The following is a 21,827-nucleotide window of genomic DNA, read 5'->3' as shown; positions in this document are numbered from 1 at the left end:
TGACACTTATTTCTGGTAACATTTATTAGTTTCAATTCTGTAGAACACCTTGAGAAGCCTTGCCTTGGAATAAATTTGTAGAAGTGGAACTGTAGGGGCAAAGTATGCGATTGCTTATAAGGCTTGAATAACTAGACCAAATACTTGGCGGTCATGGCTGGGAACCCCATCCTTCACCATGTCCCAGGAAGAGGGTTCTGGGTCCAGGCTGGCCTTGGAGGCTGTCCTCCCACACCTGACTCTGTTCAGCGCACTCCCAGTAGAGCGTGGGCAGATAGAGCTAGAGAGGCCAAGGCCCTGTGGGAAGTCAGGATGTGTCTCTTGTTCGGTCTATAAAGAAGGTGAGTAGGTGGGCTGTGTTTCTCTCCTTGCTCAGCTCTTGGCTGGGTATTTCATTCTGCACATTCCAGCCCGAAGACCCAGTGCTGGCTGATGGTGGGAGCCAGCAGAGAGCCTGATTTGCCATGACCTTGATGCCGATCCACCCAAACTCCTCCTTCCTGCCATCTGAAGACCAGCAGGAGCTGTAAGTGCCAGAGGGGGCAGTGCTGGGCCAGGGAGCAGAGGAAGCCAAGGTGCCCACCATGAGGAGGTGCCCATGTGGAGCTTGCATGTCTGCTCCTGAGCTTGGGCACGCTGTGGCTGGAGCCTTTTTGGTCTGCATCCCATCTTGTCCCCTCTGGGCCTCTCCTCTCCAGCTATAGGCCCATTGAAGGCAGGACTGCTCATATTTTTCTTTCAGTTCTGGCAGCACTTTACACAGAGCTGAGCCCACAGGATACAACCATTTAGTTGTGTGCCATCTGGGGGATGCTATCAAATGGAGTGCTCTCGGGCTGTGTCTACGAGCACTGGGATAAACCTGGTGTGTATGAGTGAACTGAGTCACTTGACCTGAAACCTGCCACTGACCAAGCCCCACTAAGTGTGGCACAATATTAAAAATACTTGCGTACCGACAAGGTCAAGCACCTTAAAAAAATACTGTAGTTTCTTCTCTGCATTTTGATATCTGTGAATTTTTAATTAATTCAGAATTATTAAATATTATTAAAATAATAATTATTAAAAGCGAGATATCCAAGTACTATTTAAGGAGCATTTTCCTGAGACCATCGTTATATGTTGCATGAATCAGCCAAATTTTGTAGCAAAACTTTGGAGTCCTGTATTAATCTGTTCCTTATTTGTAAGAGAGGTTGTTTTGTAACATTTCTCCTTATGGGCTGCAGAGAAACACCAAAGCTGATGTGATTTGCAAAAATCCCAGGGGAGCCTTGTCAGATAATGCTGGACTCAGGACCCCTTTAGAATCAGGGCAGTGCCTTTGTGTCACCTACTTGTGTTATTAGCAGATATTTTATTTGTGATGTAAACCCCTACTTCCTACCTCCTTCCAAAAATGATTTAGGACAGATACAAAACTCATGTCAGAAACAAAATCACGGGGATCCCTGGGTGGCTCAGTGGTTTAGCACCTGCCATCGGCCCAGGGCCTGATCCTGGAGACCCGGGATCGAGTCCCACGTGGGGCTCCCACATGGAGCCTGCTTCTCCCTCTGCCTGTGTCTCTGCTTCTCTCTCTCTGTCTCTGTCTCTCTCTGTGTCTCTCATGAATAAACAAATAAAATCTTAAAAAAAAAAGAAACAAAATCGCTTATAAGTTTAGAATGCTTGCCTGTGAAGCTCTGAAAACGTGTTTTAAAGATGGGGGTGGGGGCGGTATTGGTAGATTTGCTTACTGTAAAGTCTGTGGGAACATTGTGCTTCCCCCTCCCCCAGATACAGAGTCTGTTCCATTGGCGGCATGGTACTGGAGATTGGAGAGAGGGCAGGGATGTGTGTGTCTGGGGGGCTGCCCGTGGACCTTGATCATGCCCTAATCTTTGTTCTTTGCACCATGGCCTGACTATGTCGTCTCACTATTGTAATCGTGTTTTAAATTAATGATTGCAGAACTATTCAAGAGTAGCAGTATTTCTCAAGAGGTGGTCCTTGGACTAGCTGAATCAGAATCACTTGGGCTGGGGAACTTATAAACATGGAGGGCCTCTCTCTGGACCCCCCCTAAGACCCACAGGGTTGGCCTCTCCCTGGGCCCCTCCCAACACCCACAGGGTTGGCCTCTCCGAAGGTGGTGGGGTTTGCATCTTTGCAAGCTTCCTGTGTGATTCTTTTTTTTTTTCCTTTTAATTGAAGTACAGTGGACACACAATGTTATATTAGTTTCAGGTGTACAACATAGTGATTGGACAAGTCTACGTATTACTCAGTGCTCACCATGATGAGTGTGGACACCGTCTGTCACCATACAATGTTATTTCAATATTGACTATCTTCCCTATGCTGTACATTTCATCTCTGTCACTAACTTATTTTAAAACAGGGAGCTCATACCTCTTAATCCCCTTCACCTATTTTTCCCATCCCCGCACCCACCTCTTCTCTGGCCACCATCAGTTCCCTGAATTTAAGGGTCTGCTTATTTGTTTTGTTTGTTTTGTTATTTTCAGATTCCACATCTATGTGAAATCACATGGTATTTGTCTTTCTCTGGCTGATTTCACTCAGCATTATACTCTGTAGGTCCATCTATGTTGTCACAAATGGCAAGATCTCATTCTTTTTCATGGCTGAGTAATATTCCATGGTGTATATACCACATCTTCTTTATCCATCTATCAGTGGCCACTTGGGCTGCCTCCGTGGTTTGGCTATTGTAGATAATGCTGCTATAAACACAGTGGGGCACATATCCCTTCAAATTAGTGTTTTTGTGTTATTTTGGTAAATAACCAATAGTGCAATTACTGGATTGTTGAGTAGTTCTGTTTTTAATTTTTTGTGGTCCACCTGCGCTTGCCTCAGAAGCCCCCATACACACACAGGGGACAGCGGCCATGTCATAGCTGGAGCTGGAGCATGAATTGCCATGTGCCTTCTCTGACCTCTTCTTCTCTCTCCTCCTTGCCTTCTCTTACCTCTTCTTCTCTCACCTCCTCTTCTCTCTCCGTCTCCTCCTCTCTCTCCTCCTCCTCTCTCTCCTCCTCCTTTTCTTCCTCCTCTTCCTCTTCTGTCTCCTCCTTACCTTCTGAGAGCCTTTGCCAGGCCAGACCCTGCACCCTGGGTGGACACATTAGCAATTGTGCAGGACACAAAAGATATAGAGAAATCCCAACACACAACATTTCTCCTATAGATAATGGTCGTTTGATACTTCTATGGCCCTGAGACATTGAAAGCATGCTCAAAATTTGAGGCCTGGGTAGGTGGACATTTACATTCAAACAACATGAGTTTGGTGCCTGTGAAAATTCTAATAAAGGGTGAGAGTGGACGGTTTATCTCTATGGGAAATATGAGTTCAAATAGGAATCTTATAAGAGAAATATTTGGCAGTAGCAGACCAGTAATACTTTTACTCCCCGCTCCCCCCTCCCTTTTTTAACCATTTTCATCATTTAAAAAATATCTTTTGAAATTGTGTGGATGGTTTTAAAAAAATCTTTAGCTTAACAAACATTGTAACAAAGCAACCATTTCAGTTTCAGAAATTGCCCTGGAAGCTGGGTAGAAAGGGAAAGAAGAGTTCCAAGTGATGTCACTGGTTTGCTGGGGTCTGTTTACCGTATCTCCAACCCACCATGTTGTTCTGTCATTTCAGGTGATTTTCAAAGCCAAGTCAAAATATTCTCCAGAATTACTCAAATACCGGTAAGTACCCTGAGGGGGATTTCCATCTTCATTCAGCAAATATATTTCTGACTATTTAGGACTCAGTTATGCACCCTGAGGGAGAAATATAGTCTGTGTCTGCAAGAAGCAAACAATCTGTAAAGATGCCCTAAACAACACAGAAACTCACAGCATCAGGCAGAGTAGCGGATGTTCGGGAGCACGGGCGGTCTCCGCCTTGGGCTGCTGTGTTCTGTGAGAGTCACAGGAATTTTATGGAAGAAGTCAGTCAGTGCTGGGCTAAAAAGAGAGGCTCATAATATGGAAGAGAATGCCTTAAATCACATGCCAAGGTATATGAAGAGGTAGATATGCATGTTTTTCCTATGAAGAGGGTTCGTAGATTTCCCCAAATTTTTGGAGAGGTCTGTGACCCCAGCACTCCCAATAGCAAAGAACCAGCAGCTTGAAGAATGCTCAGACCTGGTCAGAGGGCCAAGGGTCAGAAGGGAGACAAGGCAGTTAGCAGACATGAGGCAGGTGCACAGTGTTCTGGTGTCCCTTGCCCAGGAGAGCTCCACTGCCATGGGCAGACATTTCTGGAAAGGCGATTTTGGCCATTTATCTTCTTGAATCAAAATGAAAGTTTAATTCTTTTGTTACTTAAAAAATATGTAAAAATGTATGCATATTATATTTTATTTAAATATATAATTTTAAATTTATAAGTACTTCTTATTTAAAATTTTGAAAGTGTATTTTCATTGAGATGTAATTGATATATAAGTCATATAATCTAATAGAGATTATATTAGTTTCAGGTATCCCACAGAATGATTTGATACTCGTGTGTATTGCAAAATGATCACCTCAGAAACTCTAGTTAACATCCCTTACCATACACAGTTACAAAAATTGTTGTTTCTTGTGATAAGAACTTTTAAGATCATGAAAATGTACATTTTAATCTCCATTTTATATCCAAGGAAACAAATTCAGAAAGTAGTATGACAGTTCTCTGGCCAAGAGACGAGTCATAAGACTCATGGTGCCATGTTTGTTTTTTTTGTTTTGTTTTGTTTTTACCAGATCTTGATGTCTTTGCTCACTACTTTTTGGTATATATTTCTACCAGACTACTCAATTGGGACTTCAGGGTCCACCAAGAAAAAATGTTGGTCCTAAAGAGAACTGCTTAAAGGAGCAGCTCCAAGTGCGTGATCCCCTCCCTTATCTGGCTTTTCCTCTGCTCCCATAATCTCTGCCTCCATCCTCTTGACTAGAAATGTAGATCAACCAGGGGGACTGAGGAGCCAAGAATGGGTGAAGACTGAGGAGGAGGAAGAATATTTTGATTGAATCATGGAGTAGTCTTATTTTGAGAGTGGTTGGTTGAGGCAGGGGTAATGAGATACCTTCTAGAAATGAAATATGAAAGCATTGGTTAGAAAGGAAGGCTGTTCCAAAAGTTTCCAACCTCTGAGTCCTTGAGGGATGGAGTCTATTAGATGAGAGTGTGTGTGTGTGGGGGGGGGGGGTCAGTACTTGATCATTGAACTAAAGTGCAGACAGCAGGATAGGCTGCTTTTTATGGGAGCAGATTTGGAGATATGAAGGCAGAAAACCAGGAGAAGTTCAGTTGGATGAGATATTCGGGGTGGAGAAGATACAAGAGTTTCTTGAAGCCAGGAGAGTGAAGTTTCAATGGGAGAAGCCTGTTAACTCTGACGTAATAAAAAAGAAATCCTCAGAGTTATTCGTATTTAGGCACATCTTCTGTATTCTCTGTTCAGCTCCCCACTTCTCCGAAGCCAGATGCCACTGCAGATATTTCAGGCCATGATTTATCCCTTGGGATGCTTTGATATGTTGGCTTTTGAATAGATTGGTTTTCCTAATTGAACCACAACTCATTTGAAATGAAACACCAGCCACTAGTTTAGAACTGGTTAAAACTTCTCACTACTAGAAGCTACTCCTGTAGCCACTCAGTGTTTTTGAAGATGATTTACATTCAGCACAACCAAGAACCACTTCATTTTTCACTGAAGTCCTCTCTCTCCCTGACACGTCAGCTAGCTCTCAGCTTTGCTGGAGTTGGTGCCCATGTGATTCAGTTTTCCTCTTTCTTGGCCTCTATTTTTCAATCTTTGGCTTGGGAAGTGTGAACGCCAGACATGGGGGTGCCTAAGAATACTTTGATTTTAAGCCTTTTTAACTGTTTCCCTCCATCTTTGAGTTTTTGGGTAAGTGAAAAACCTAAGGAACCGGGCTTTGCCTTTCCCATTCTGTAAGGAATCTAAGATCTCAGAAGAGACATTTAAACAATGCTTTACAGGCTATCAATACTACCCCCTCACTGTAGGAGGTAGCAGAGTTGTTTCGCGCTGAATTAGCTGGCAGCCCTCAAGCCAGGCACCTATGTCCCAGACCCACGTGGGCAGCTGCCTTTAGAGACTCATCTCTGAGCTTGCAGCCCAGCTAGGCGCCCATCCCTCTGTGCTCACAAGCAAAGTCATCTTCCCAGATGCAGGGTCCTGCTGCTTTCCTTTTCCTTTGGTCTTTTTTATCTCGTGATAGACTATTTATCTTGACTCTGTGGCTTGAGTTGAGAAGAAGTAATTCTGGGGCAGGGCGCAAAACAGTGTTGCCATGGAAACACACCCTTGTGATTATATCTGTTGTGCCCCCCACCCCGTGCTCTCTCCACACCTCCAGATCTCTCCCTTTCTTCCAGAACTGCAGGCCCAGGGGGAAATGTTGAATTTTGCAAGGTATTTTTTTCCACTCTAAAAGTTATATAAGCTCATTAGAAAAAAAATTATAAAATAGAAGATTGGAAGTTTGTAAATACAGACATGTGGAAAGAAAGAAACCGAATTTAGTGGACTCCCCTCTCCTTCCCCACAGAAAGCCCCTCCAATTTGAAGGAAACACGGTTTCCGTTGTAGGTTTTCATATACATTTCCCAGGATGGAGTTGTTTTGCCACATTTATGATTTTGCTTTCTGACTTTGACCTTAATGTTGGGCGAGTACTTTGACTATGTGGTTTGTTGCGGATACTTTGACCAAGTCTCACAACACAGTGTATTTCTTTAAGGTAATACCAGCCAGCTCAGCTCAGGTCATGATCCCAGTGTCCTACGATTGAGCCCCTAGTCGGGCTCCCTCTGCCCATCCCCCTGCTCATGTACACACGCACTCTCTCTCTTTCAAATAAATAAAATCTTAAGAAAAATAAAAGATAATACTAGGCTGAATTCTGTTTAGCATATGGTCCTAGAGGCTCGCAGAGCAGGATTGGATAGAAATTGTAGGACAGGGAAGTTTTAGGCAGAAAGATCAGCTTGTGAAAAGACGGGGAGGTGGGGACACCTGGATGAGCATCAGGCCAGCATACAGACTAGCTTAATTTGCATGTGGAGTGCCTATTGATTGGCCTGGCTCCACAGAGTGATTGGAAGTACAGGGGATTGGAGGGTGCAAGGGTGGGGCGAAGGGTGGGGGTCAATCTGGACACCATCACATTGGTTCTGGCAGAAGCATGGGGTTGTGTGGTTGGTGAGGATGGGAAAGTGGGCCCATAGTTAGGGGAGCAGAAATCAAGAATCTGTTGAGCTTGACAACTGATTAAATTGGGGGTGTGGTCAAAGAAGAACTTTACAGTTTAGGAATCTTCAAAAAAAGTTGTGAGGCCTTTCACAGAAATAGGAAAACTGAGAGGAATGATGGGGGAGGAACACTGGGAGTTAGGCATGGGCATGGTTTGAGGTGACAGGGCCTCAGGGGCAGGCTGTTTGGAACGTGAGTCTGGATGGAGGATGGGCCAGTGGCTCTAAATGCGCTTCATGAACTTAGTCTTAGAGAGACTAATGTAAGCTGTTAGAGTGAATGCATTTCCCAGGAACCAGGGGGTAAAGGAGAGAGCCAAGGATGTTATCACTTTGAGGAAAAGGAACCAGGGGCTATTCTGGGGCAGGCTTAGAGGGAGGAACATGAGGCCAGTGTAGGGAGCTCTAGGAAGGTGGGGAAAGATGGTGGTCAAGAGTGGACATCTCTGAGTTTGGGAGTAGGTCATGGGGGCCTGGGGGAATGTGGGGTCAGCAGAGGAGTACCTGTGGAGGAAGGAATGACAGGATGAGGCGAAAACCTTCTAGAAGTTGCTGTTGACAAAAGGGAAGTCTCCCTGGGGGTGAGGACAGAGGAGTAACAAGATAGGAAGGCACAGGACCCACTGGATTCTCACAGAGCTCTTTGAGGCAGAACGGGAGTCATCTCTCTTTTATAGAAAGGACATGCAGCCCAGAGTGGCTGAGAGACTGGCCTGATGTCTTGGCTCCGTGTGTCTCTGGGTCACGCTGGGCAGATGGGGGAAGGAAAGAGGGTGCGATGGAGGCTCGATTGCTATTGTGTGAAAATGCAAGATGGCAGGGGAGCCAGGGAGCCACATCGTACCAGCTGTCATGGGTGCCCCGTGGTGGGTGTTGACTTCTAGGCTTCCTCACCCTTCACTTACACGTTCTCCTTCTCTCTCTGCGCCCTCTCCCATTCCTCTCCCTCTGCCCCCCTCCATGGGTCCTGTCAGTGGCACGATGTCCAGAGTCGGGACTGTCATCCGGGATTCTGTGTCCTGGTCTGTTACAGCTTTTGAAGACACTCTGTGGCTTCAGAATTGCTTTCCATTGCGAGTTTTCATCTTCTGGATTCACACACTCAACTTAGACCCAGTCTGTTTCTGAGCCAAGCGAGTCTGTTCCCTATTTGCATTTTTATTGAAGGAAGCGAACAGTACGGACGGTCCTGAAGAGAAGTGGGAAGCTGCCGACTTTGGTTTTAGCAAATTTGAGAAGTCTCGCTGTGGACCTCACACCAGGCACTGAGGAAATTGTGGCTCCAAGAACCTACACGTAGAAAATGCATCCGTCCAGCCTTGGGCAGGTGCTGTGACCGATCTGCACAAACCTCCCAGACACAGGAACAGCGAGGCTCAGAGGGTGCCTTCCTCAGGACACCTCGTGTAGCCGGTCTGTGATTTGAATCCAGGACCAGCTGCCTCCCAAATCTGGCCTCTTAGGTGTTTGTTAACTTTGGCACTTAAACAAAAAAGACCGCATTTTGCTTCTAGATTGATCCAGAACACGCAGCCGGCAGATAGGGCACAGTGCCTGACATTTCCCTCTGGTCCTTTCCAGGTTACCCCTCTACCTGGCCTCACTCTTCATCAGCCTCGTTTTCCTGTTGGTGAATTTAACCTGTGCAGTGCTGGTGAAGACAGGAAATTGGGAGAGGAAGGCCATTGTCTCCGTGCGTGTGGCCATTAATGACACACTCTTTGTGCTGTGTGCCGTCTCTCTCTCCATCTGCCTCTACAAAATCTCCAAGATGTCCTTAGCCAACATTTACTTGGAGTCAAAGGTAGGAAATGGGGTCGAGATCCCTTCACTACTCTAAAAGTCGTTCCCTGGTGGCCAGCAGAGCTCAGCAAATACCTTTCACACCCGACCTCCCACCAATGATTAGCCATCCTGTGGTTGTCCGAACGCAGAGCTGCGAGCTCGTTGAACTTGATATGCGAGAGCAGTTCCATTCGAGGTGACTCGGAGCGTACTGGAGTGTGCAGAATTACTGGCAGAGATGCAAATCTCTGGGTTATAGATACACTGTTTAACCAACGTTTCAAAGGAGTCTGGGGATTGCTTGTGCTGATGACATTAGTAGAATCACACACCTAGTGTCCCCTGTGTTCCAGGCACTTTTATGAGATTGGCGTTCTACACGCATAAGCTGACGGAGTCCTCACAGGTCTCTGGGAATAGGTATCAGCCCCACTTCACAGCCCGGGAGACCGAGGCAGGGCTCAGCAGCTTGCCCTGGTTGCCCTACGCGGCCTGTTGACGGGGAGCCAGGTGTGGGACTCAGTGGTCTGGCCCCAGGCTCACCCCGACACTGACTGACGCGCCCATGGTAGCACACGCTCCAGTGTGGACACTGCCCCTGGGAGTCGGGGACCAGGTCCCTCTTGTGCTGATCGGCCAGAGACAGAGGCAGACGTGATGGAGGGGAAGCGTGGCTTGCTGCCGTGCTGCACGCCCTGGAATCTGCGCTTTCTCCCTCCTCTCCCCAGGGTTCTGGAGCGGGGCAGGGACGCGCCCTGGGGCTGTGGTGCCCAGGTGCCTCTGCTCAGCCTGATCCCAGTCTCCCTTCCCTGAGGAGCGTGGTGACATGTGGAGGCTGGGAGCGGACCTGCCCCTGGCCCTTCACCTCTGGGGACCTCGGGGCTCTCACGGGTGCAGGGATTGCGCTGGTCCTGTAGCTCCGCGGCTTCCAGCCTACGGGGACTGGGTCCTGCGGCAGACCCCCTCGCCTGGGCCTGCCTTCTTTGCCGTGCCGCCCACCTGGCTGTCATCAGTCTTCATCTGAAGACACTGAGGCTGCTCTGTCTCCCACAATATCATGTCTTCAGGACTGACCAGTTGGCTAAAATCTGGGCCTCTGACTTCAGGAACACAGAGCCCTCTGCAGGCCTCTGGGATCTGGCTGACCTCTGGCAGGGTCCCCGGAGACTTGGGTACAGCAGGGGCAGTTTTCTCAGGCATCAGTCTGGACAGATGTGAGACTTGATTTTGCCTCGACTTTGTTGTTTATATTGTCTCCCGCGTAAGGGCTAGCCAAGGCTTTCACAAACAGAATTGTGGTTTTTATATTGGAAGGGTTACATTCCAGATTGTCAAATTACCATTTAGATCACCCCTGTGGCAAACAAGCTAATAAACTTCTACTAGCAAAATGAAATATCTTAATTAGTGACTTCCGAATGCAAATCTCAAAAATCAGTTTCCATTTTTTGGTTACATTACCAGCATATTTGTAGGTAGGGGCCCTTTAACTGACTGTAAATTGTTAGCTTCATCAATTGGGGGACAGATCACCAATTTCCGTGTAATTCCAAGTCTGGAGTGATACTGGGATTCCAGTGTTTCCAGCCCAGAATTTTCTGGAATTTGAGGAAGAACTCCTCCCCACCTCCACCCACGCCCCCCAGCCAGAGCCGCCATCAGTGGGACATCGCTCTCCCAGCCACCATCCTGTTGAGATGGGTTGTCCCTGGGCCGAGGACTGGGCAGTGGGCTCATAAGTCAGGAGGTCATCTTGGAAATTGAACAGCATAAGCCATCTGACTTCCTCATTCTTAGAAACCTAGGCTTTAGGCCAATGACCCATATTTTAAAGCATCTCCAAATCAACTCCCAGATTTTGAAGCATCTATTGAGGAAAATTTGAAATTTTAGAAGGGGCTGTGGGTTTCACGTCTGAGGGTAGAAGGTATTGGCAGAGGCCAGTGGACACTGCAGCGTGTGCCTCTGAGATCGAAGGGTTTACTAGGTCTGAACACAGGCTGGGTTCTGGGAGGAGGCTGGTGTCTTGGGCCTGGAATGGGTGCAACCCTCGTGGCTCTGTCTTTTCCAGGGCTCCTCTGTGTGTCAAGTGACTGCCATTGGTGTGACCGTCATCCTGCTTTATACCTCCCGAGCCTGCTACAACCTGTTCATCCTGTCATTTTCTCAGAGCAAGAATGTCCATTCCTTCGATTATGACTGGTACAATGTATCAGATCAGGTCAGTGGGTGCCAGTGAGGTGTCACCTGAATGGCGACTCTTTGCTTCACAGGATCCCATGTGGCAGAGAGGTATAAGCTCCTTGCTTCTGCTGCTAAATTGCTGGATGACCTGTGTGGTACCTGCATCCTCATCTGTAAAATGTGATCGTACTACCTACCTGGTGCCAGCTCACGTCTTCTGAGAAAACTAGCCCATATGTGTGCACACATGCACACAGGCACACACACACACATATTTCTAATTTCTGGGGCTTTTAAGTACTTCCATATAAATGTAAGATGGTTTTATTAAAGGGTGAAGTTTGCCAAGGTAAAATAGATCATAGGTTTCAGAAAATATGTGAAATTATGACTTTTTTTTAATGGAGCATGTAAATCAACAGCATTTGAGGAAATCTAGACAGAAATGACTTGGAATTTGAAGGTGTTGGTAAAAGTTCATTTTACCCAAGGTCTCCCTATAATATTCTCTCCCATTTAAAATATTCTAGAAATTCATGAATTATAAATTATAAAGCAATGAACAAAGGTAGTGACGTGTTCAGTTATATACAAATGCACTTCTAAAATCCCAACAGTGCTCAAACCCTGGACCAGGTTAAGACTCCAGAAGAAGACATTGAATGATGCCAATAAACATATGAGGTTAAGGTGAAATTCAGAAGAGGAAATTATCAGAATTAGGAAGGATTAAGCCAACCACCACCACCCAGACCGATCCCACATGTACAGGATGGGAAAAATTGGGGCGATACATTGCTTGAAGGTGTGGCTTATTTTGAGAAAAGCAAAGATATAAAAATTTATAAACAATAGAGACTTATTCATAAGACACAAAAGGATTTAATTGTAGTAAAATATTCCTAAAACTTACTGTCGTAACTACTTTCGGGTATACAATTCACTGGTGTTCAGCATGTTCCCCTCAATGGGCAACCATCACCACTGTTCCAGAACCTGTTCATCTTCCCAAACTGAAACTCCACACCCATTACACAGTAGAGATTAAGTTTTAACAAAATAAGGATTTCAGGTTTTTTTTTCAGTTGAGGGCTTATAATGATAACAAACTTAAAATAGAACAGTTTTAAAAATTCTATTGTCTTTAGGGGAGTACTTATTTATGAGGATCTAGATCTGTTATTACAACCAAAATAATCTAGGACCAAACCTAACAGATAGTCATGAGGGGCATGTTATTATGTAGAAGGAAGAGTAGTGTACTACTGAGATGAGTTAGAGATGGAACACGATGTGCAGGGCTGGAGAGACAGCTTCCTATGGCAGCCTGGTCAGCTTTGGCTACTGTACTTCAAACACGATGCAGTAGGATTCGGTTTAGGTGATGGGCCCTTCATGGCTTGGATTTGGTGTACTTGGTTGGAAATGCTGGCCTTTGTGGGAGAGTTGCCCAGATGCAACTGTGCACGCTCCTCACTCGCCCACCCTGTCCTGCAGCAGGGTGGACAGACTATGGGGGGGCCCATTTGGCCATCTCACTGGTCCAGACACACATCCTGGACCTTTTCCAGACAAGCTAGCCTGTAATAAGCTCTAACGGGTAAAGAACAGGATATGGTTAATATGAAGAGAAGTTTAAAATTGATATGTTTATCCCAAAGGTGAGACAGAAGGTCACAGTTAAATGCTGCTCTCAAAAATTTGGAGGGGGTGACCTAGCATCTCCTTATTCGTTTGTCTGAAAGGAAGAAAATCAATTTAAATTCAAGAGATTTAACTTGGATATAAGGAAGATTTTGGAGGGTAAAGTCATAAAACATCAGAGGGGCAGTTTCTGTCTTTGACTGTTTTAAAGATAATTATCTTTGCTGTGTGTTTGGGCTAACTCTCAACCGGAGGTCCTGACCACTAGTACCACCTGGTTTCAACATGCATGTTGTAGGGGAAACGAATTATACTGTATTAGAATTAGTCTCTGTTCATGTTAGGACGGAGCAAATCCAGCTTCTTTCCTCCACCCCCTGTGTGGTGACTCCATGCCCTTCCCTCGCTTCTCGACAGGCGGATCTGAAGAATGAGCTGGGCGATGCTGGCTATGTGGTGTTTGGCGTGGTCCTATTTGTGTGGGAGCTCTTACCTACCACCTTGGTCGTTTACTTCTTCCGAGTTAGGACCCCTGCAAAGGACCTTGTAAGTAAACTGTCTTATATTTGTGGAAAATATCACCTGCTTCTAATCATGAAACATGCAAGTGGGTTTTGTTCTTAGGTTTCAGTAGCGTGCCCCTTCCATCCTGCTGTGATGTGTTCCCTGGTCTGTTTGAGATGGTCTTTTCCCTTAATTCTTTTTGAGGGAAATGTGTTTTTCAGCTTTTACAGAAGAAATGAAATTTGCATCTCAAGGCTTGGAGATAGTGATTAATTATTTTTCCTAATGCAACAGCAGTCTTACCAGTATCTGAGGTTTGGCTTGAGGTGAACTAAATATATGAGCTTTTATTTTAGCAAAGGGAAATAGAAAATGGTGCTTGAGTTGTTCACCCCCATGTGATGCTGGACGGTGAGTTGGGAACTTGGTGATGTAGAAATGAAAACATCGTTGAGGGATGCTACTCCTGCTCCCCTGGGTCAGTCCTGTTTCTGCTCAGCCAGGTTTGTATAAATGTCTTTATAAGAACAGGACAGAAAATATACAACCTATGAGTATGAGGAAACTCCTGGGAGCTTTTGCTCCCTAAATTATTCCAGCTACACTAACAAGTGGTAGAATTTTGAGTCACTGATCTAGGAAACCCACAGCAAAAGTAGTGTAGTGAATGGTTTTTGGCCAATGTGAGCCGAGTGTGGGTGGGTGGTAAAGAAAGCACAGATACAATAACTAACCTGTTGTGTTTTATCCTGTTTCTTTTTCTTTCCTTTAAAAAAAAAAAGATTTATTTATTTGAGAGAGAGAATGCTAGCAGCAGGGAGAGGCAGAAGGAGAGAGAATCTCAGACAGATTCCTCACTGAGTGTGGAGCTGAACTCGGGGCTCGAACTCATGACCCTGAGATCATGACCTGAGCTGAAAGCAAGAGTTGGCCATTTAACCAACTGAGCCACCCAGGTGCCCCTACCTTGTTTGTTTGTTTGTTTTTTCTTAATCATTTCTGGATAGTCACTGATGAGCCAGAAACGGGGGGAAAAAAACAAAAAACAAAAAACCGAGCCTGGCCTGGGGCAGGTGGAGCAGCACAGCCTGACTGGAGCCCTTGCAGAGAAGGTGGTGGGCAGCATTTTCTAGACCTCGAGATCTGTTTCCTCCCCTTCCATTATCTTTAGCTGCAGGACCGTGGGACTGCATTTCATCTGACCTTTGCTTACTTTGGGAACGGCTGGTGGCGTCTGTAAAGTCAGATCCTAAACACTTCTGGTGTGCTGGCTAAGAAACGGGACAGGTAGGCAGTGGATTCTAGGCCATGAGTCCAGTTGCCTGGTTTTCCTTCCTTCCCTGGAGTTTTCTGGGTACCTTGCTTGACTGTGGTATAGTGAGCCCTGGGCTCTAGGGGGCTTTCCCCAGGCTCCACTGTACCTTTTCATCAGCTTGAGTTTCAGGGCCTTCGGACCCAAGGCAGTCTGAGGGAGAGAGATTTCCGAATTTAACCAGAGAAAGGCTAATGCAATAGTGTTGAAAGTACTATTTTACTAAATGAGTACAGAATAATGTCTAATGTGTACTCTTGGATCTCATTATCTGGGGAAACATGGCATCCCTGACACACTCCGTGCAGATGGATTACTCGGTTATTGTGCTTGAATACATCTGCGGTGTAGAGTATGATCTAGAGCCGTGGTTCTTAACCTTTTTGGTCTCAGGACACTTTACATTGGTTAATTTTTTTTTACCGAGCTGTAATTGACTTATTAGTGTCAGGTGTATAACATAGTGATTTGATATCTGTGTATACTGCAAAATGATCCTAATAAGTCCAGCTGACATCCATCACTACACAGTTACCATATTTTTTTTTCTCATGATGAGAACTTTCCACTCTCCTAACTACTCTCAAATATGCAGTACACTGTTATTAACCATAGTCACCATGCCACCATGCTGTACATGACATCCTCAGGACTTACTCATTTTAGAGGCTCATACCTCTTAATCCCCTTCACCTATTTTTCCCATCCCCGCACCCACCTCTTCTCTGGCCACCATCAGTTCCCTGAATTTAAGGGTCTGCTTATTTGTTTTGTTTGTTTTGTTATTTTCAGATTCCACACCCTTTGACCCCTTCCACCCATTTTGCCCACCCCCCATCCTCCACCTCAGGCAACCACACATCTCCTCTGTATCCATGTTGGAGGCTTTTCTGTTTGCTTTTAGATTCCACACAAGTTGAGTCTAGCTATTCTGATAGGTGTGAGGTGGTAGCTCATTATAGTTTTGATTTGCATTTCCCTGATGATGAGTGATGATGAGCATCTTTTCAGGTACCTGTTGGCCATCTGTAGGTCTTTGGGAAAATGTCTTTCAAGTCCTTTGCCTATTTTTTTAATTGGATTGTTTTTTTTTGCTGTTGAATTATATATTCATATGTTTTGGATATTGACCCCTTATCAGATGTATGATTTCTAACATCTCCTATTTAGTTGGTTGCCTTTTCGTTTTGTTTATGGTTTCTTTTGCTGTGTGGAAGCTTTTTCATTTGATGTAGTTCTGCTTATTTTTGTTTTTGTTGCCTTTATTTTTGGTGTTCAATCCAAATTATCATCGCCAGGACTGACATCAGGGGGCTTCCCACCTGTGTTTGCTCTCAGGAGTTTTATGGTTTCAGTTCTTACATTCAAGTATTTAACCCATTTGTAGTTAATTTTTGTGTGTGGTCCAATTTCATTCTTTTCTATGTGGCTGTCCAGTTTTCTCAACACCGTTTATTGAAAAGACTGTTCTTTCCCCCATTATGTATTTGTGGCTGCTTTGTCATAAAGTACGTGACCATGTAAGTGTGAGTTTCTTTCTGGGCTCTGTTCTGCTCTGTTGATCTGCATGTCTTTTTTTTATGTCAATAACATACTGTTTGGATTACTGTAGCTTTGTAATAGAGCTTGAAATCAGGGAGCACGATGCCTTCAGCTTTGTTCTTCTTTATCAAGATTGTTTTGGCTCTTTGGGGCTACACTGATAAATTATTGAGGACCCCCAAAAGCTCTTGTTTGGAGAGGGCTGTGTGTGTGACATTTTTAAAAAACATTAATTCACTATATCTAATAAACCCATTACATGTTACCATAAAAGTTTTTTCTGAAAAAGAGTATTTTCTAAAACAAAATGGAAGAGTAGCATGGTTTTAAAACTTTTTGATTTTTTAAATGTCTGGTTTAACAGAAGACAGCTGGATTCTATCTGCTTCTGCATTCAGTCTGTTATGACACATTGTTTTGGTTGAGCATGTAAAGAAAATCCACCTTAGAGATATGTAGTTGTAGTAAAGTGGAGTAATTTAATAGCTTTTAACATAATTGTGGATATTTTTCTTTGATATGCATCAAAAGTGAACAAGTTGTGGTTTCTTAAAAGTTAGCTACACTGGAATCTAAAACCATACCAATAAACTTTACAGATTGTGTTATACACTAACATCCATTAATCTTGGACTTTGAATGGATCTTTTACCCATGCATGGTTTTTTATATCATGCTTTGGTCACTTGGAAAGATATTGGTTTACTGAGATAACTCAGATCTTCCAGATATTAAAATTGACTCATTAAATATCACCACTGATCATTTCAGGAAAATATTTTAAGTATTGGGATGCCATCAAGCTCATGGTGGGGAACACAAGTTTGCTTAAAAGCTCAAATTTGATCACTGATAAATACCATCCACTTGTTTTTTGTTTGTTTGTTTTGTTTTGTTTTTTAATTATCAGCCCACTTCATTTACTTTCAAAACAATGTCTGCCAAACACTCATGTCTGAAAAAGCATGGTTTGTCTGAGTTGTGAAGTTGCATGAAAAAAGGTAGCTACTCAAGTAGCTGTACAGGGTCTTTTCTTGGAAAGAGCTATCTTGCAGCTCACGTGCCAGAAGCATACTTTCCATTTTGTCACATATTAAAAAGATAGGCTCAAGGATTGAGATTTAATAAAACTAATAACATACTGCTTCATAAAATTTTTAAAAAGATTTATTTTTGAGAGAGAGAGCACAAGTAGGTGGTGAGCTAGAGTAGAGGGAGAAAGAGAATCTCAAGCAGACTCTGCACTGAGCATGATGCCCAACCCAGGGCTTGATCTCATGACCCTGAGATCAGGACCTGAGCCAAAACCAAGAATCAGATGCATAACTGACTGCACCACCCAGGTGCCCCTGTCAAAGACCATCTTACATGAAACTGTTTTAACTGATCGTGCAGTGGTGGTGAATACAGTGGCTGCTAGGAGGTTGTTGTCACTGCTTTGATACAGGCCAGATCAGTGGTGTTTTTTCAGTAGCGTTTTTACCAAGGCTTTTGCACCATGAGTGCCACCATCGAGACCATGGAAAAGGCAAATAACATCTTAAAACACTAATTATGAAAATAATTGTGACCTTTCAGATTCCTGAAAAGATCTCAGGGGCCACACTGATGATAGGCACTCATCTACGGTAGCATAGTAATGAATTAAAATGATTCTTTATGCCCTGAACAATATTTTCTCCTAATATACTACGAGGAAGTGACTTCAGTATGAAGGACGTATAATACTAAATAGAAAAACATTTTTTCTACTCATGAAGGAGCTCTCGTTAGCAGGTAATGTGGGTGTCAGGTTTGGCTTGGTGAAGCACTAGTGTTCGTAAATTAGCCATAGGCAAGACTAGCAGATTTAATGCCATCTGTATGTTCAGAATTTGGTAAAATTAGCCAAGTGTTGTATAGTGCTTATATGAGGTAGGCACTGCTTTAAACTGCTTTTACTGTTATATTTAAACACTTTAAATATATTCTGTTCTTTAATCTTTACACTCAGCCTCTGAGATAGAAACTATGATCACACTTAGATGAGGAGTTCTTTACCATTTGTGTCCGTAATTCAGTCCGTAGAAATAAGTCTCTACACTAGGCAGCACTACAGCCCAGATGTAACTGCATTCTAACGTGACTCTCTGCCATCCACACAGGAGTCCCAAGGGTCCTGAGTGAGTGTCAGTACTGATTCCGAGGCCATGTTCTAGATCCAGATCAGAACCTCCAGGGTAGGTTCCGGGAAGCCATATTTAAAATAAGAAGCACCTCAGGTGATTTGAATGAATGTACTGCGAATGCTGTGGGGAAAGTCAGCTACCTCTCCTGCTTCTGAAAGTAGGAGTTGGGGTGTGCACTTTGCACAAGGTGGCACTGGTCCTTTTACAGAGCACTGGGGTTGTTCCTCTGCTGCCAAGACCCAGGCCAGCGGGCACTGCCCCACAAAGTGTGTGAGGGGGATGTGTGGTGCCTGGAGGTTATGCATGCCAGCCCTGTTCCACATGTGACACACAGCCTTTAGGAGACTGGGCTGGCCAGAGTCCCTCTGCAATGTGCAGGCAGGGCATGCAGTTTTAACATGGTGCGAGCATCCTCCACACAGGGTGGCTCACTGCTGCCACCAGGACTGAGGCCCTGCAAAACACATAGTAGGGACACCCCACCCTAGGTTGGGTTTGCAAAGGCTTTCTGGGGAGGTGCCCTGCAGCACCAGGACTGAGAGAGGCCTGGCCACAGGGGGCAGGGGGCGATGTAAGCAAGTTATATAATGACTTGCTGGCACCGTCCTGGTTATGCTGGGGGACCGGATGGGGAAGTGGTGCCTGCCAGCTCCTTTGTTCCTGGAGGAGTCTTCCAGTGCAATTTGTCCCTCTGGTATAGGCTCTGAGATTAGTAAATCACTCTCCCTTTCATATGGTCCAGGCACCTTTCACACTGTCCTTCCAGGCTGCATCTCTGCAGGCTGTTTGTTGGGCTCTCTCTTTAAGAGACACACTTTCCTCTCCCTTCAGCCTCTCCTGGAACTGAGCCTGCTGATTTTTAAAGTTCCAGGCTTTAAGTTCTAGCTGGTTGTAAGATCTCAGGAAATTTGGCCCCTCTAGTTTTTAGAGCCACATGTTTTGGTGATTCATTCCCTGCAGGCTCCCAGGTGTGAGGGGTGTGTATCTCCCCTCTCTGTATCCATGGTTCCTTCCCAGCTGCAGATGGCCACAGCAATTTAGCTCCCAACCACATCTCCCTCTTCCTACCCTCACTGATGTGTCCTCTTCTCTACGTTTAGTTGTGGAGTTTGTTCCACCAGTCTTTGGGAAGTTTTCTGCTATTTACACTGGTGTGTTATCCAGTTGTATCAGTCTGATGAGGTGAGCTTTGGGTCCTCCTCCTCTGCCATCTTCCTGGAAGTCAAGGTTGTACTTTAAAAAGCAATCTGCCAGACTGTTGGAATTTTCACAGTGGGTATGCCATCTTACACTGGCTAGTCCTAGTAGAGCAGGAGGGTTCTATCTGGCTCCTCCACATCTTCCCCAGCACTTGTTATTGATGTTTGACTCTAGAGATCCTGGATGGGTGTGAAATGGTACCTCAGTGTGCCTTTTGCCCCAATCACTAATGATGTCCAGCATCTTTTCATGTGCTTATTGGTGACTTGTATCTGTTCCTTGGATAAATGTGTGTCTAGATATTTTGCCTATTTTTTAATTGAGTCATTTTTTAAAGAATTCTTTATATGTTTTAGATCTGAGTCCCCTGTCAGATAAGTGATTTTTGCAAATATTTTCTCCCATATTTTGGCTGCTTTTTCACTTTCTTGATGGTATCTTTCAAAGTTTTTAATTTTGATGAATTTTATGTTTTCTTTTGTTGCTCATGCTTTTGGTATCATATTTGAGAATGCTTTGCAAATCCTGGGTCACAATCTGTCCCTGTATTGTTCTTCTACAAATTTCACAGATTTTACTCTTACATTTAGGTCTCTGATACATTTTGAGTAACTTTTTGTAGGTGTGTGAGGTTAGGATCCAACTTTATTCTTTTGTATAGACATACTTGAACTGCTACAAATAATAAATTTTAAGGCATCTCACCTCGTCTAGGTTTTGTTTCCTATATTTGGCTAGTTTAGTCTTAGAAAAGGAGGAATTTACATATACATGCCCACCATATAGCAAGCAACCTTGTTTCATACTCTTGTTTAACTTTAAAATAGACAACTAATGATATGTACAAGATGTCAAATAAATTCTGGATTTTATGCCAGCTTTGGTTTGCCATATAATAAAGTTCTGATCTTCTGCCTCCTTGAAACCAGTTATTTGAAATGTTTTGAAAGGTGAACTCAGCTTGGGGACAGAAACAGGACAAAATGATTATAGAAGCAGGATATGGAAACGATACAGATCCTCTCAAAATTATTTCATCATTATCATGATCATTTCATTATTTTAATTTGTAAATATCCACATTATTATATAGTTTATCTAATTTGGGACTATATAATTTGGTTCATTTGGGCATTGCCTAGTGTTTCAGTAAGGGATTAAAACAATGATCATTCACTGCTGCAAGCAGAACTCTGAAAGATTTTGTCCACACTGAGGAAAGAAAAAGTTAACACTTCTTAAAAATAAAAGCAACTAAAATGAACATTGTAGCTGAACAGGTACATCCTCAATTCAGATGAATACAGCATCATGTTTATCTTTGTCTAGAGGAAAGCACAGTGTATCTCAAAGTATACTGAACAATTGTCTTTCTAGACCAACCCTGGAATTGTCCCCAGCCATGGATTCAGCCCCAGATCTTATTTCTTTGACAACCCACGAAGATATGATAGTGACGATGACCTTGCCTGGAACATTGCCCCTCAGGGACTTCAGGGAAGGTAAGACCCTAGTTCATTGTAGAGAGGCATGGTTAGTAGGCTGAGGATTACACCAGTGAAATCAATTCAATCGAAGAGAAGATGCCTACATGACAACCCTGGAGTCAGAGGGAGTGTGAGGCAAATCGGAAACAGAGAAACCCCCGAGTATGAGACTCCGCAACCAGAGCAGAGACCAGAATTAAGCATCCTTACCTCTGTGGCAGACAACAGGGGTGGTAGCCACTGGGGTTCCCTTCCCCTTTTTCAGCCTGTAATGCTTTAGCCACCCTCCATGGCGCATCCTCTCTTTCTGCCTGTGAGTCTGGGGCTTCAAGGACAGCAGGGGTGAGAGAAGCAAAAGGACTGTCCTAGTGCTTCCTGAGTCTCTCTGCCCTGGGCTTGTGGTCTCACTCAGGTGTGAGACCTTGTGAAAGGGAGGCTTCAAGTTGTGTTTCTTGGAAGCTTATTTTTTGCAATCTTTTGTACCTTGAAAGGAGATCATTAACATTTTAGTATAAACTATCCTCCACCCCCAGGATTGAGTGATAAAAGAGAAGATAGGCTGGCTTTTCTACTTTTTTATTATGAAAATGTCCTTGGAAAACTTTAAAAGAGCTCCGAAGAGAGCCCTTGTTGTAGGGACAGGAGGACCAAGGAGAAGCTGGGACGATATATTGCTTTCTCAGTGGACTAGAGAGCAGAGAACCAGATAGAAC

The 21,827-nt window shown here is 44.3% G+C and overlaps 1 protein-coding gene across 2 annotated transcripts in view; it reads left to right on the top strand.

Annotated features, from left to right (window-relative positions):
• GPR137B (G protein-coupled receptor 137B) overlaps positions 1-21,827 on the top strand; it is a 45,270-nt gene that overhangs the window by 15,915 nt on the left and 7,528 nt on the right. Inside the window, exons 2-7 of one of the 2 annotated variants that reach the window (XR_005357740.1) lie at positions 3,665-3,714; positions 8,870-9,092; positions 11,145-11,294; positions 13,319-13,447; positions 18,404-18,478; positions 21,005-21,129. Coding sequence is in view for 1 of the 2 variants with exons in the window: in XM_038533837.1 (XP_038389765.1) it covers positions 3,665-3,714; positions 8,870-9,092; positions 11,145-11,294; positions 13,319-13,447; positions 21,005-21,129 (677 nt within the window). In the remaining variant the exon portion in view is untranslated. Of the gene's footprint in view, positions 1-3,664; positions 3,715-8,869; positions 9,093-11,144; positions 11,295-13,318; positions 13,448-18,403; positions 18,479-21,004; positions 21,130-21,827 lie in introns of those variants that run through there. The other variant, XM_038533837.1, reaches the window with a different exon arrangement.

Source organism: Canis lupus, chromosome 4 (genome assembly GCF_011100685.1).
Source record: "Canis lupus familiaris isolate Mischka breed German Shepherd chromosome 4, alternate assembly UU_Cfam_GSD_1.0, whole genome shotgun sequence".
NCBI lineage: Eukaryota > Metazoa > Chordata > Mammalia > Carnivora > Canidae > Canis > Canis lupus.
The sequence above is the reverse complement of the archived record's forward strand: the minus strand, read 5'-3'. Positions and strand labels throughout refer to the sequence as shown.